Source organism: Palaemon carinicauda, chromosome 29 (genome assembly GCF_036898095.1).
Source record: "Palaemon carinicauda isolate YSFRI2023 chromosome 29, ASM3689809v2, whole genome shotgun sequence".
Classification (NCBI taxonomy): Eukaryota; Metazoa; Arthropoda; class Malacostraca; order Decapoda; family Palaemonidae; genus Palaemon; species Palaemon carinicauda.
Genome location: NC_090753.1, coordinates 31689629 through 31703543, shown reverse-complemented (window position 1 = coordinate 31703543; position 13915 = coordinate 31689629). Strand labels below are relative to the sequence as shown.

The window sequence follows — 13915 nt, the reverse complement described above, 5'->3', positions numbered from 1 at the left end:
GTTTACAAATGTTTACAAATATTTCCTTTAAAGTTTTCAATTAAACAACGGAATCACCGAAATCAATAAGTAATGGTTTGGCGCTGAACTTATACAAACTACTGTGTGAAGAGAGAGAGAGAGAGAGAGAGAGAGAGAGAGAGAGAGAGAGAGAGAGAGAGAGAGAGAGAGAGAGAGATTTTAATTAAACAACGGAATCACCGAGATCAATAAATAGCGGTTTGGTACTGAAATTATACAAACTACTGTGTGGAGAGAGAGAGAGAGAGAGAGAGAGAGAGAGAGAGAGAGAGAGAGAGAGAGAGAGAGAGAGAGAGAGAGAGAGAGAGAGAGAGAAAATTAAAATTTCTTCTGGTGCTGAGATGGCTGTCGCTAATTTTTTTTCGGGGTGATGAAATGACCAGGCTCTGAACTGGCGGCGCTGATTCGGCGGCGCTGATCTGGGGACGCTGAATAATACCTAACCCTACAGGAAAACTCAGCATGCTCTACCTTGTGGGTTTCCTTACTTCCTTGAAAACTTTCAACAATCAATAATATTTATGTCTTTTTCTCTTTTTTATAGTATTCCCAGTAGAATTTGATATCGTTGGCTTCCTCCTTGTACCTATATGTCCCAAAACTTCCCTACCAATTCACTGATATATGTTCTTAATATCACACCCTGCTTAGGTAATTTTCTGCTGTTATTCTCTTAAAGTCTTTAAAACAGCAATTCGATTCCTACATTCAATTGCAAAGGTTTCACTTCGCACTCCCCAACAGACATTAGATCACGAAAAACTCAGCTGGGCTCCATGAGACACAAGAAGAGTTGGAAGACCCAGGCCTACGTGGCTAAGGACTATGAAGCAAGAAGTAGGATATGATGAATGGAGAAGTATTGAATTAAAAGCTAAAGATATAGACGACTGGTGAAATAAAAACCGAGAATCTTTGCGCCAATAGCCACACGAGGAGATAACGATGATGATGAAGATGACGATATATATATATATATATATATATATATATATATATATATATATATATATATATATATATATATATATATATATATATATATATATATATATATATATATAGTGGTGTTTGATTATATATACTGTATATAGGATTAGTGTCGAGGACAATGTCCTGTCCTATGTTTTCCGCAGTCATGAATGACCTTAAAACCTTAAAATGTTAAATTGTTCCCCTTTTCACCTTTACCCCATTTGCAATTATTGGTGTTATAGATCACGCGGTTCATACCAATATTATCTCGTGAATCCTTAAAATTAATTACGGATATACTTTTCGGCAACTAAGACGAATTCCCCTTCTTCCTTGAAGCCAATTAGCCAGGGGAATTGCTTTTAGCTCCAATTCAAAAAGAATGAAAGGTTGGGACGGGGTGAATGAACAGCTAACACTACAGGTTAATTGATCAGAAAACGAAAGGAATGTTTTAACGTCTGGCCAATTATGAATGATGGTTTTGTAATCTAATTTTCTTGCTAAAATGTTAGAAGGGAAAGTAATCATAGTTTAAATCCTTCCAGTTAAAATGGTTATAATCTGGGTGTCTTGGAGGAGATTATCAATTAAATACAAATAAGAGAATGTTTGATAACTAAGAAATTAGTAAAAAACAAACGGAAAACGATACAGTACTGAACATATTAAACAATGGTACTACATATATATTTCTATTTGTTATGAAAGTGGCTCATTGCTGTAAGAAATGTTTTTTTTATATTGTAAGGCATGTGGTACAGGATCGTCTAGAATATAGAAATCAACTTTTGATGGCATTTGTGAATTATGAAAAAGCCTTTGATATTATGCACCGGCCAATTTTGTAGCGAGTACTGCGCTATTATAGAGATCCATATGCAAATTTTATTATTAAGTCTGTTCATGAACATGGTAAGGGCAAAGTTAATGTTAGTGGGATCTTATCAAATACATTTCCAGTGGACTGTTGAGTATATCAAGGTAATGTTTTGTCCCTTATATCCATTATCGTCCGCATGGATTTTGTGATATATAGAATAGTTGGGGATGATGTAGAAGGATTGAACTTCATTAGAAACAGGCAATTACCTGGCCTAGAGTATGTTGATGAGGTTTTCCTTATTAGCAGAACACCACTTGACTAGCAAAGCTTGCTTGCCAGGATGCATGAAATATCACATGTGGTTGGGCTAAAGATAAATAGAAGAAAGACAGAGAGAATAAGATCGGAATATGCAATGAAAGATGAAATATCATTGGAAAGAGAGAAAAAATAATTTAAATACTTAGAAATAGTGTTTAGTGAAATATTGAAGAAAAAAAATATCTAGATTAAGTAACATTTAGAAATCTTATCGCCTGAAATTACAAATAAAAATCACGCTATATATCAGTTTGGTAAGATCAGTATTACTGTATGGACATGAGTCGTGTTATAGCAATGAAACAATATCCAACAGATTTTTTTTAGATTTGAGAAGAAAACCATCATAAGAGCATTGAGAGTTAAATGGCAGGATTTTATTTAAAATGAACCTACATGAGAGATTACTAGAGTTCCATATGATGATGAGATCCTGGTGAGGGGTAGATGATCTCCACAAGGCACTAAATGAGTTGGAAGACCCAGGCCTACATTGCTGAGGACTATGAAACGTAAAGTGGAAAATGGAGAATAGAGAAGCAGTGAATTAAAAGCTTAAGATAGTGAAGACTGTTGAAATCTAACCGAGGCCATGTGCGTCAATAGGCGTAGGAGATGAGGATAATGATAAATTGTACTATGTTATACCATATTATGTTATATTATATTACATCTTATCTTATCATATTATGATATATTATACTGCATTTTTAAAAAGTTTCCATATAGAAATATATGCCAAAATTACATGAAAAATATGCTGTCTTACAATTAAGTTTACACCAATAAATGCAGAAACCCAAACACTGATTTTACTCTTCTACAATATTTTCACTTTAAATTGTTCAATAAGATGCTTATCATTTCGAGATTTTTTCCTTCATCTAAAGCTTTGTGATAAATGAAATAAAAATGCTGTCTCATTTAATTATTTGAAAATTAATTTTTTAATTTACTTCATTTATTACCTCTGCCAACGAAGATGTACTGAAGTTATGTCTCCCCCCCACCCCCGGTTTGTGTGTTTGTAATTTGTGTATGTGTCTGTTTGTGTTTGTTTGTGAATAGCTTCGTAATTGTAGAATAATGAAACTTGGTGGGATTAACTGTTATATAAAAGCTGGAAATTATCAAATTTCGAAAGGTGAAGTACAAAGGTCAAGGTAACCGTCGCGCTAAATGCCCAATTTACATAATCAGACAAAACTTTGGACCTTGTTGTCAAAGAAACTTTAAACTTGTTTCATATTTGTGTGTATGGAAATCCACACCAATTATTACATATTTAGGTCCAAAGTTTAAGGTCAAGGTCGCGCATGAGGTCTGCACTCTACTGAGTACCCCTCTAGTTTTCAATAAATTCGTCGAGCATTGAAAACAAATGGTTTAGGCTTACTCTTTAGTTTACCAAACTTTCAACTGGGCTCCACAAGGTACTAGAAGAGTTGGCAGACCTAGGCGTATATGGATGAGGATTATGAAGCGTGAAACAAAAAGTGACTCATGACTCATAAAATTGTAACTATATATATATATATATATATATATATATATATATATATATATATATATATATATATATATATATATATATATATATATATATATATATATCCTTGTATGGTTTTATAAGAAGAACACTAGGATGATGTTTAATGATATTTATTTAGTACATGTAGAATAGGTGATGTGGCGGGATGTTGCAAGGACAACCCCCACACCCTGAATCACACTTACTGACAATGGTCTCCACAAAACAAACTTTCCCCTTACGTAATCTACAACCAGACTCTTAGACAAAAAGGACGAAATTGAAACCAAACATATCCTTAAACACTATATTCTTACAAACTATAATAAATAAATCAATAACCATCCACAATCAAATTACCAACACTTAAAACTAATCAAAACTTAACACCAAATAATATAATATATAATAACCAAAAGCACCATTCATATAACCCGCAAAAACCCTATCAGACTTAAAATTACCCCACACACCAAAACCAAAAATAAATATATATATGAATTATCTTGTATAAATATTATGGTACACCAACACGGTCGCCACACACAAGCCGCACTGTCTTTACGGCACACTACTCTGTGTTTAACAGTTCATTGGGTGGCAATTCGCCACAACTACTTCCCTGATTGGGGTCGTGGTTATTATTAGCACCACCATCATCATCATCATCATCAATCGGAAGTAAACGGGCCGGTCATCAACAATCGTCAATCCAAAGAGCAGTCTTAATACCAAAATCAATCACAGGCCAGGTCATCAACTATATCTCAGCATTCGAAAACATTTAGGTCTCTCCAAAGGAGGAATCGCAGCCTGCCAAAATAAAAAAGAAAAACACTTACGAACACTTCTAGCTAACTGAACTATCGCACTATAATCAAAGATAAATAATAAATTGTTCCTATCATTCACAATCACGACAAGCAAAGATAAACAAAACTGTACTTACTTTGAAAATCAAAAAACACTTCCACGCTGGTCAAAAAATAATAATCCAGCATTCAACCACACAACTGCTTCAGGACGCAGTCAATCAAAAAAAGCATTCGCTCCGAAACATTCACCACTGTCGTAACCTAACTAAAAAAATGTAAACAAACAATCTCATTTGTACCAACAGTCTTTCTCACCACCAACGATCATTCTCTAACTACCACTTGCTCTTCGGCGCGCACCGCAGACACACAAACACACACACAAACACGCACACAAACACACACACACACTCTCGCGCGATCTAGCAAAACTAAAGCAAATGAAATTCTCTCTCTCTCTCTCTCTCTCTCTCTCTCTCTCTCTGGATTTGGCAAAAACAAAAAATAAAAAAGTAAAAATAAATCCTCCACATTCCTCCCCCCTTACTTTGCCAAATCCTTCTCACACAACACTTACATTATTTTTTTCATAACCCAGTCGCAGTCGGGAACGGGACCTCTACTCCGAGTAACTGGGCCTCCATATACTCTCTCATTCACTTCTTCCTTATCACAATCATTCGCTACATTAACACTATTCCTATCTAAATCCCTATCATCTAATATATCATGTACAATCATATCTACCTCGTTCTCATCTGGCCCTATAATTACACTCATTTCTGTAAACAGTTCATCCATTTCATTAAAAACATTCTCAACTTTAGTAAAAGATTCATTCATACTACTAATCATTCTCCTATCTCTCACTCTCGCATTCGTCATCCTTTCTTTTACATCACCTAAGGAAAAGCCACACACACTATAAGTATCATTCATACTCGGCCACGTTTCATCTGTATTAATACATTTATCCTCCACACTCACTTGTACATTTACACCCTTGTCATACTTATTCGTATTCTTACCTATACCTATAAATTTCCCTTGCACTTTCTCCTCACTTAAAACTTTCAAACGCCTCTTTTTCCTATATTCAACTAACACTAATTGTTTATTTTCCAGCCCTAACTTCTCATGCATACTAGGTTCATACTTGCTCATTTCCAACCAATTATTCATCCCATTCTCACAAACATTGATCCTATTCCTTCCACACACACAGGAGGACTCACCCAGTTGAACCCTCTCACACTCTAGTTTCCCGAACATCCTGGCTGACTTAATCCCTTCTTCCTACATACTCTAGCTACATGCCCATCTGCACCACATTCAGTACACTTACTCCGCGGCTCCTTGCACATTCTAGCATAATGACCATCCTTACCACAATTACCACAAATCACATTCATACGATTACTCCTACATCCACTTGCTACGTGCCCAGTCATACCACACCGATAACACTTAATCACTTTCTCTTTCTTACAGTCGCTAATACGATGCCCTGTCTCTCCACACCCGAAACATGCTCCTAATGCCCATCTACATTCATTCTTCTTATGACCTACTTTCCCACACCTATAACACTTTTCATCACGGACACGGCTATCTGACATACCTCGATGTGCACTCACACTCCTATCCCTATTACGCCAATTACCCTGCCTAAATCCTTCATTTGTCCTTACAGGTATTCCCACATTACTTGCCCTAACACTCCTATCTACTACATTATCAGCTACCCTCATTGGTCCTCTCAAAATTGCGTCCTTATAACTACCAAATTCTATTACACTTTCTTCCATTCCAGTTCTTACACTTACAGATTTACTTTCTTTCATACATCTATCTAACTCATAATCCTCAACTATCTCTAAAATATCATCCCATGTCAATCTCTCTTGCGTCCACCTCATTTTCTCCTTCCGTTTCAAATTAATAAACTCAGCAACATTCTCAGGTACAGTAGCCAAAAACTTCCTCATTAACTCCTTATTCTCATTTATACCTTCATCCCCATACTTCTTCCTAGCTAAAGTTTCCAACCTACATACGTACATTGATATCGCTTCTCCTGCATTCATCCGAGCTTCATCAAAATCATTCTTACGCTTATACTTAACACTCCCTTTCATACGTTTTACCTGCTCAATTATTCTCGTTTTCACACTTTCATAATCAACGTCCCCTACACTCATTATCACTCCATACATCGTCAACAAATACCCAGTCAAATATTCTCCTAACTCCCTAGCCCAAACTCTTTTACTATCACCATACTTATCCTGACAATACCTCTCATACTCCCTGAAAAAATCATGTACATCCCTACTGCTATGCTCATTGAACCTTTCACACCGAGGTACCTCTCTCATAAACACAGTCTTACACACATCACGTTCATTCTCACTGCTATCATCACTGTCTACTCCCTTGTTACCTTCTTCCTCATTCGAATATAATGAATCCACTTCCACACTTAAATTCCTATCCTTAACCATTCCCTTCTTACCCTTTTTCTTACTTACCACTTTCACCCATTCACGATCGTCCTTGCTATCAGCCTGATACTTTTTCTTCTCTTTCTTCACATCACTTTTACCTTTCCTTTCATCTTTCCTCTCCCCTTTCTGTTCATCCTTACTATGCCTAATTCCCTTATCTTCAATATCACCATCACTATTACTACTATCACTATCACTTCCTTTCCCATTATCACCTACCTTAACCTTCTCTTTCACTACCAACCCATTACCCGAAGCGGAGGACACTCCTCCGACTGCACCTTCACCCATTATAGTTTTCATCATCCCCATGACTTGCCCCATCATATCTTCCATTCGTTTCTCCATTCGTTCTTCATTCTCTCGCATCCTCATCTCAACACATTCTTCCACTCTCTCTACTGTCCCCTTTAACTCCCTAAGCTCCTTCTGCATCGCCGCATTCTCCCAGTTCAACCTCTCATTCTCTATTAGCAACCTCTCCTCACGCTCCTTACTCAGCCGCAATTCCTCCTTCAGTAACTTGTTCTGCTCTTCCATTTTTCATCAACCTTAATCCTAAATTCTTAACCTAATTCCGTCCTTCGTCCAAGAGTCCAGCTATCAGTCCCGCCTCAGCAGTCCCTGTTCGGGCGCCAAAATAATGTGGCGGGATGTTGCAAGGACAACCCCCACACCCTGAATCACACTTACTGACAATGGTCTCCACAAAACAAACTTTCCCCTTACGTAATCTACAACCAGACTCTTAGACAAAAAGGACGAAATTGAAACCAAACATATCCTTAAACACTATATTCTTACAAACTATAATAAATAAATCAATAACCATCCACAATCAAATTACCAACACTTAAAACTAATCAAAACTTAACACCAAATAATATAATATATAATAACCAAAAGCACCATTCATATAACCCGCAAAAACCCTATCAGACTTAAAATTACCCCACACACCAAAACCAAAAATAAATATATATATGAATTATCTTGTATAAATATTATGGTACACCAACACGGTCGCCACACACAAGCCGGACTGTCTTTACGGCACACTACTCTGTGTTTAACAGTTCATTGGGTGGCAATTCGCCACAACTACTTCCCTGATTGGGGTCGTGGTTATTATTAGCACCACCATCATCATCATCATCATCAATCGGAAGTAAACGGGCCGGTCATCAACAATCGTCAATCCAAAGAGCAGTCTTAATACCAAAATCAATCACAGGCCAGGTCATCAACTATATCTCAGCATTCGAAAACATTTAGGTCTCTCCAAAGGAGGAATCGCAGCCTGCCAAAATAAAAAAGAAAAACACTTACGAACACTTCTAGCTAACTGAACTATCGCACTATAATCAAAGATAAATAATAAATTGTTCCTATCATTCACAATCACGACAAGCAAAGATAAACAAAACTGTACTTACTTTGAAAATCAAAAAACACTTCCACGCTGGTCAAAAAATAATAATCCAGCATTCAACCACACAACTGCTTCAGGACGCAGTCAATCAAAAAAAGCATTCGCTCCGAAACATTCACCACTGTCGTAACCTAACTAAAAAAATGTAAACAAACAATCTCATTTGTACCAACAGTCTTTCTCACCACCAACGATCATTCTCTAACTACCACTTGCTCTTCGGCGCGCACCGCAGACACACAAACACACACACAAACACGCACACAAACACACACACACACTCTCGCGCGATCTAGCAAAACTAAAGCAAATGAAATTCTCTCTCTCTCTCTCTCTCTCTCTCTCTCTCTCTCTCTCTCTCTGGATTTGGCAAAAACAAAAAATAAAAAAGTAAAAATAAATCCTCCACAGTGATACATTACAAATTCATCGAAATAGATGTATAATATTAAATTTGAAACGCAACTCTCATTGTCACTAAAAATTTAATTCTTTTGGGTAATTTTTTTGTTAATGAATCTAAATGAACTTTATGATTGCACTCTATAGAAGTTATAAATATCTTATAAATACAAAAACCTTTTTTCCTTAAAACTCTAGTTTCAATTAATAAATTCAATATATTTTCTTTCAATTTTAAGCTATTGGATAAATATTGCTTCTATTCATTTAATGTTCCTTATTTTTATTGAAATTATTAATTCATTTTGGAAATATAAAATAATGTTTTTTCTCAGTTTAAACAGTTGGATGGATGCCCAAGAGAAGGCATCTGGATAAATTTTCTTTTTCTTTATGAGTTATAACAACTCTATTGCAATTCTGGATTCATCTTTAAAAAAATACAATGTATATATATATATATATATATATATATATATATATATATATATATATATATATATATATATATATATATATATATATGGATATAGATATATATTATTTGCATGTATATATATATATATATATATATATATATATATATATATATATATATATATATATATATATATATATATATATATATATATATATATATATATATATATATATATTACTTTTTACAATATATATAGATATATATATATATATATATATATATATATATATATATATATATATATATATTACTTTTTACAATATATATAGATATATATATATATATATATATATATATATATATATATATATATATATATATATATATATATATATATATATATACTACCTAGGTAGTAGGTTGGCCAGGGCACAAGCCACCCGTTGATATACTACCACTAGAAGGTTATGGAGCCTTTTGACTGGCCAGACAGTACTACATTGCATCTTTCTCTTTGGTCATGGTTCATTTTGCCTTTGCTTACACATACACCGAATAGTCTGGCCTATTCTTTATATGTTCGCCTCTGTCCTCATACATCTGACAACACTGAGATTACCAAACAATTCTTATTCACCCAAGGGGTTATGACATTGCAATTGTTTGGTGGCCACTTTCCTTTGCTAAGGGTAGAAGAGACTCTTTAGCTATGGCAATCAGCTCTTTTAAGAGAAGGACAATCTAAAATCAAACCATTGTTCTCTAGTCTTGGGTAGTGCCATATCCTCTGTGCCATGTCTTCCACGGTCTTGGATTGGAGTTTTCTTGCTCGAGTGTACACTCGGGCACACTATTTTGTCTAATTTCTCTTCCTCTTTTTTTGTTAAAGTTTATATAGTTTATAGAGTAGATATTTATTTAAATGTTGTTACTCATCGTAAAATATTCAATTTCACGCTTTTTTCCTTTCCTCACTTGGCAATTTTCCCTGTTGGAGCCCCTGGGCTTATTGCGTCCTGTTTTTTTCAAATAGGGTTGTAACTTAGCATTTGATAATATATATATATATATATATATATATATATATATATATATATATATATATATATATATATATATATATATATATATATATATATATATATATATATATATATATATATTGTAAAAAGTAATATATATACATATATACATAAAGATGACATTTAACTCTCAATATTCAGCAAGAAATTCATGTAAAAGAGGATTCAGAAAATTTTGCAAAACTTCATCAAAAGAAAGGGTATAGAAGGATTTGAGGAAGCTGCATTCACAAGTCCTGAAGGGGTTCCTCGCCTTAGTAATTATCCGGATTTCACTGAATTTGCATATTCGCACATCGGTAATTATACAAAAATTCTCAATAAACCTCGAGAGGAAAGATCTTTTCTTTCTAATCGTGTTTTTTTCTTTTTCTTCTTTGAAGATAATATTCATTGGTATGTTTGGGTTTCTTTGCGTGTGTATGTTTCTTTTTTTATGTTTATATTTCATGTTTGTTTTTATTTTCTGCGTAAGTTTCGTATCATCTTAAATGTGTAGTTAGGCGTTTTGTATAAATAAATTTATAATAAATTACTCTATTATTTTGTATTGGTATTTCATGTTTTCTTAAAGTTCTTATTCACTTACCGTATGTATTTCTTGGTGGGAGTATTCATTTTGTTTATGCGTGAATTTCATGTTGATTTACATGTATGGTGGTTTGGTTATGTATATGGGTATTTTCTATGCTTATGTGAGTATTCGTGCTTATTCAAGGGCAAGGTTCAAGGAGATGTAGAAAGTGATAAGATTAAGAATAGTTTTGTTTCACATATACACATCAACCCTTACATCACGCTAAGGTATCCCCACTCACAAGGGTAAGTGACAGCATAAATCAATTAGTTCATTTAAATTACAAGTCAAATAAAACAGGTTCTATGAATTTGTAGTAAAGCATAGAATATAATGTCATTTTGTATGAATTTTAATGGAAATAGGTGATATATTTATAAATCCCCTCAAAATAGCTGCAATGCCAAACGACCTCTCTTTAATTTCATTGACAAATCTAAAACGTATTAATAATGCCGATCTAATTGTATAACATGAACATTGACTTTAGTGTTGCACAAAAGTCAAAAGAAAATGAAGAATCCTTATAACAACTAGTGCATTTGATTGGTAGAACACGATAGATAGGTGCAGCCTGTCTATTAATATGCTTCCATGTCATATTTTCAGTCAATCCAAATTAGTTCAAAAAATAGTTTTGAAACGTTTTGTAGTTATTGATGAGAGCTCTTGTTTGATCACGGAAAACGATCCTGTTTAGGAGTAGATTTTTGTAGATATATTTTAGTCACTGTCTATACAAGCTTGCCGACCAGGGTTCGATTCCCGGCCGGTCACAAGCTCTTGTCTTTGTGTGATTTCGCCTGGGGCTCTGATCCTGAGGTCGTTAAGAGATTCAAAACATTAATGTATCAAAAATTTATATGGCTTATTTGAATATGAAAAACACGTCTAAATGTGCAAAATTTATCATATATATATATATATATATATATATATATATATATATATATATATATATATATATATATATATATATATATATATATATATATATATATATATATATATATGTGTGTGTGTGTGTGTATGTATGCGTATATACGGTATATACTTCTGTGTATGTATATATTGATATCTAACCATTGGCTTTTTACCTTTTATTATTTGTGGTACTAAGTGTATGTATTTGTGTTTGTAGAGAGAGAGAGAGAGAGAGAGAGAGAGAGAGAGAGAGAGAGAGAGAGAGAGAGAGAGAGAGAGAAGACAAACTAACGTGACAGCACAATAAAGAAAAGACAGCCTATAAAACGTTTCTTTACTCGGACGAAAGGAGAAAAAGCAAATTCCCGGCATTCAATAGCTAGAATATTTGGCGATTTCTCGGAAGACTTATTTCGTTGTGAACTGAATCTGGATTTCAATGAATGCCTTTAACTTGCTCGACTTGAATTTATGTTGATATACCTTCCCGACCCTTTCTCCCCCTCCCGCAGATTTCTGATTTTTGCCGAGAGGAAAAATCGCGTAGTCGTTGAATTTCAATTGGAGTGAAACTTGCACGAAGAGCAGTTACAAGCTTGTCCTTTTTTTTATTATGGACGGTTAGTTAAAGTTATTTACGGAAACTTAATCTGAATCGAGTAACGTACAACTTTTTATCGTGATTAATCATTGCATGGCTGTCTTAGAAACTTGCGAGGCGTTTTTAAGGCAGCCCATCCCCTAGTGACTTGGTTGAGAAATCAGACTGTAGAGTGGGGTGGGGGGTGGGGGGGGGGGGGAGGGGGGGCTTTGAAATTGTACAGGTGAGCACTTGCACTACGATCAGATCTTCAAAAACATGTCCTTTCAGTCTCAGCAGTGGAGCAGTTAACACCCATGGCGGAACCGCTCCATGATAATGACCTTTATGCCATTGCTTTTTTGGCTTGTAAATATGTGAGACTTAAGAAAAAGAGCTGACACAAGAAGATATTTTTGAGTAAAGGGTGGCTAGAGGAAAGAGGGTTATTTTCTCATTAGAATGTACTGGAGGAGTTGAAACCATACCCTGATGATTGGTCCAATTGTCTTCGAATGTATATGGACACTTGTCATGAATTACTTAATACAGTATTACCTTTTATACAGAGGCAAGACACGTGCATGAGGAATGCAATAGCACCCCATGAAAGACATTCTGCTACACTACGATATTTAGCAATAGGACGACCATATGAAGATATTAGATATTGTGGCAATATCTCCTCAAGTTATTTCAAAAACCTGTCAAGCAATAAGGACTTCACTAAAGGGGGAATATAAGAAGGTAAATCATTTTTCAAACTTCATTACACAAACATAATAGCATCATGCTATTCAATAACATGGGTCACATGTTCAAATTTTAATTTAACTGTATGATTTCATGTTATTATTATTATTATTATTATTATTATTATTATTATTATTATTATTATTATTATTATTATTATTATTATTATTATTACTAGCCAAGTTACAACTCTAGTTGGAAAAGCAAGATGCTATAAGCCCAACGGCTCCAACAGGGAAAAATAGCTCACTGAGGAAAGGAAATAAGGAAATATATAATTGATGAGAATAAATTAACAGTATATCATTCTATAAACAGTAACAGCGCCAAAACAGATACGTCCTATATAAACTATTAACAATGTCAAAAACAGCTATGTCATATATAAACAATAAAAAGACTCATGCCATTCTGGTCAGCATAAAAATATTTGCTCCTTCTTTGAACCTTTGAAGTTCTACTGATTCAACAACCCGATTACGAAAATCATTCCACAACTTGGTAACAGCTGGAATAAAACTTCTGTATATAAATTATAGTTGGCATCGTTCTGTATTAAGTTACATATTAACCTAAACCTTATTTCCATTCGTTGAATATTGACTAACCTTACATATTACCATATATCAAATTTTAACAACAGCAAAGACTAGATATTGTTAGGAGGAAGTGAAAATTTGAAATTTCGATTCAATGTTCCATCATTGGCCTCGAAAAGTACACCATTTATAAATTTTGCTGCCACTAT

General features: G+C 34.3%; 1 protein-coding gene across 1 annotated transcript; it reads right to left on the bottom strand.

The window, feature by feature from the left end:
- Window positions 1-5069: 5069 nt before the first annotated feature.
- On the bottom strand, window positions 5070-8720 carry LOC137622763 (uncharacterized). Its single transcript, XM_068353353.1, has 2 exons — window positions 8433-8720; window positions 5070-8296 (listed from the first exon to the last, which is right to left on the bottom strand). Exon 2 carries the CDS (start codon window positions 7534-7536, stop codon window positions 5746-5748), a length of 1791 nt encoding a protein of 596 aa, XP_068209454.1. The 5' UTR covers window positions 7537-8296; window positions 8433-8720; the 3' UTR covers window positions 5070-5745.
- Window positions 8721-13915: the final 5195 nt, after the last annotated feature.

Coding starts and splice junctions, on each gene's coding strand:
- LOC137622763 (XM_068353353.1), bottom strand. CDS start 7,536: ATGGAAGAGCAGAACAAGTTACTGAAGGAGGAATTGCGGCTGAGTAAG.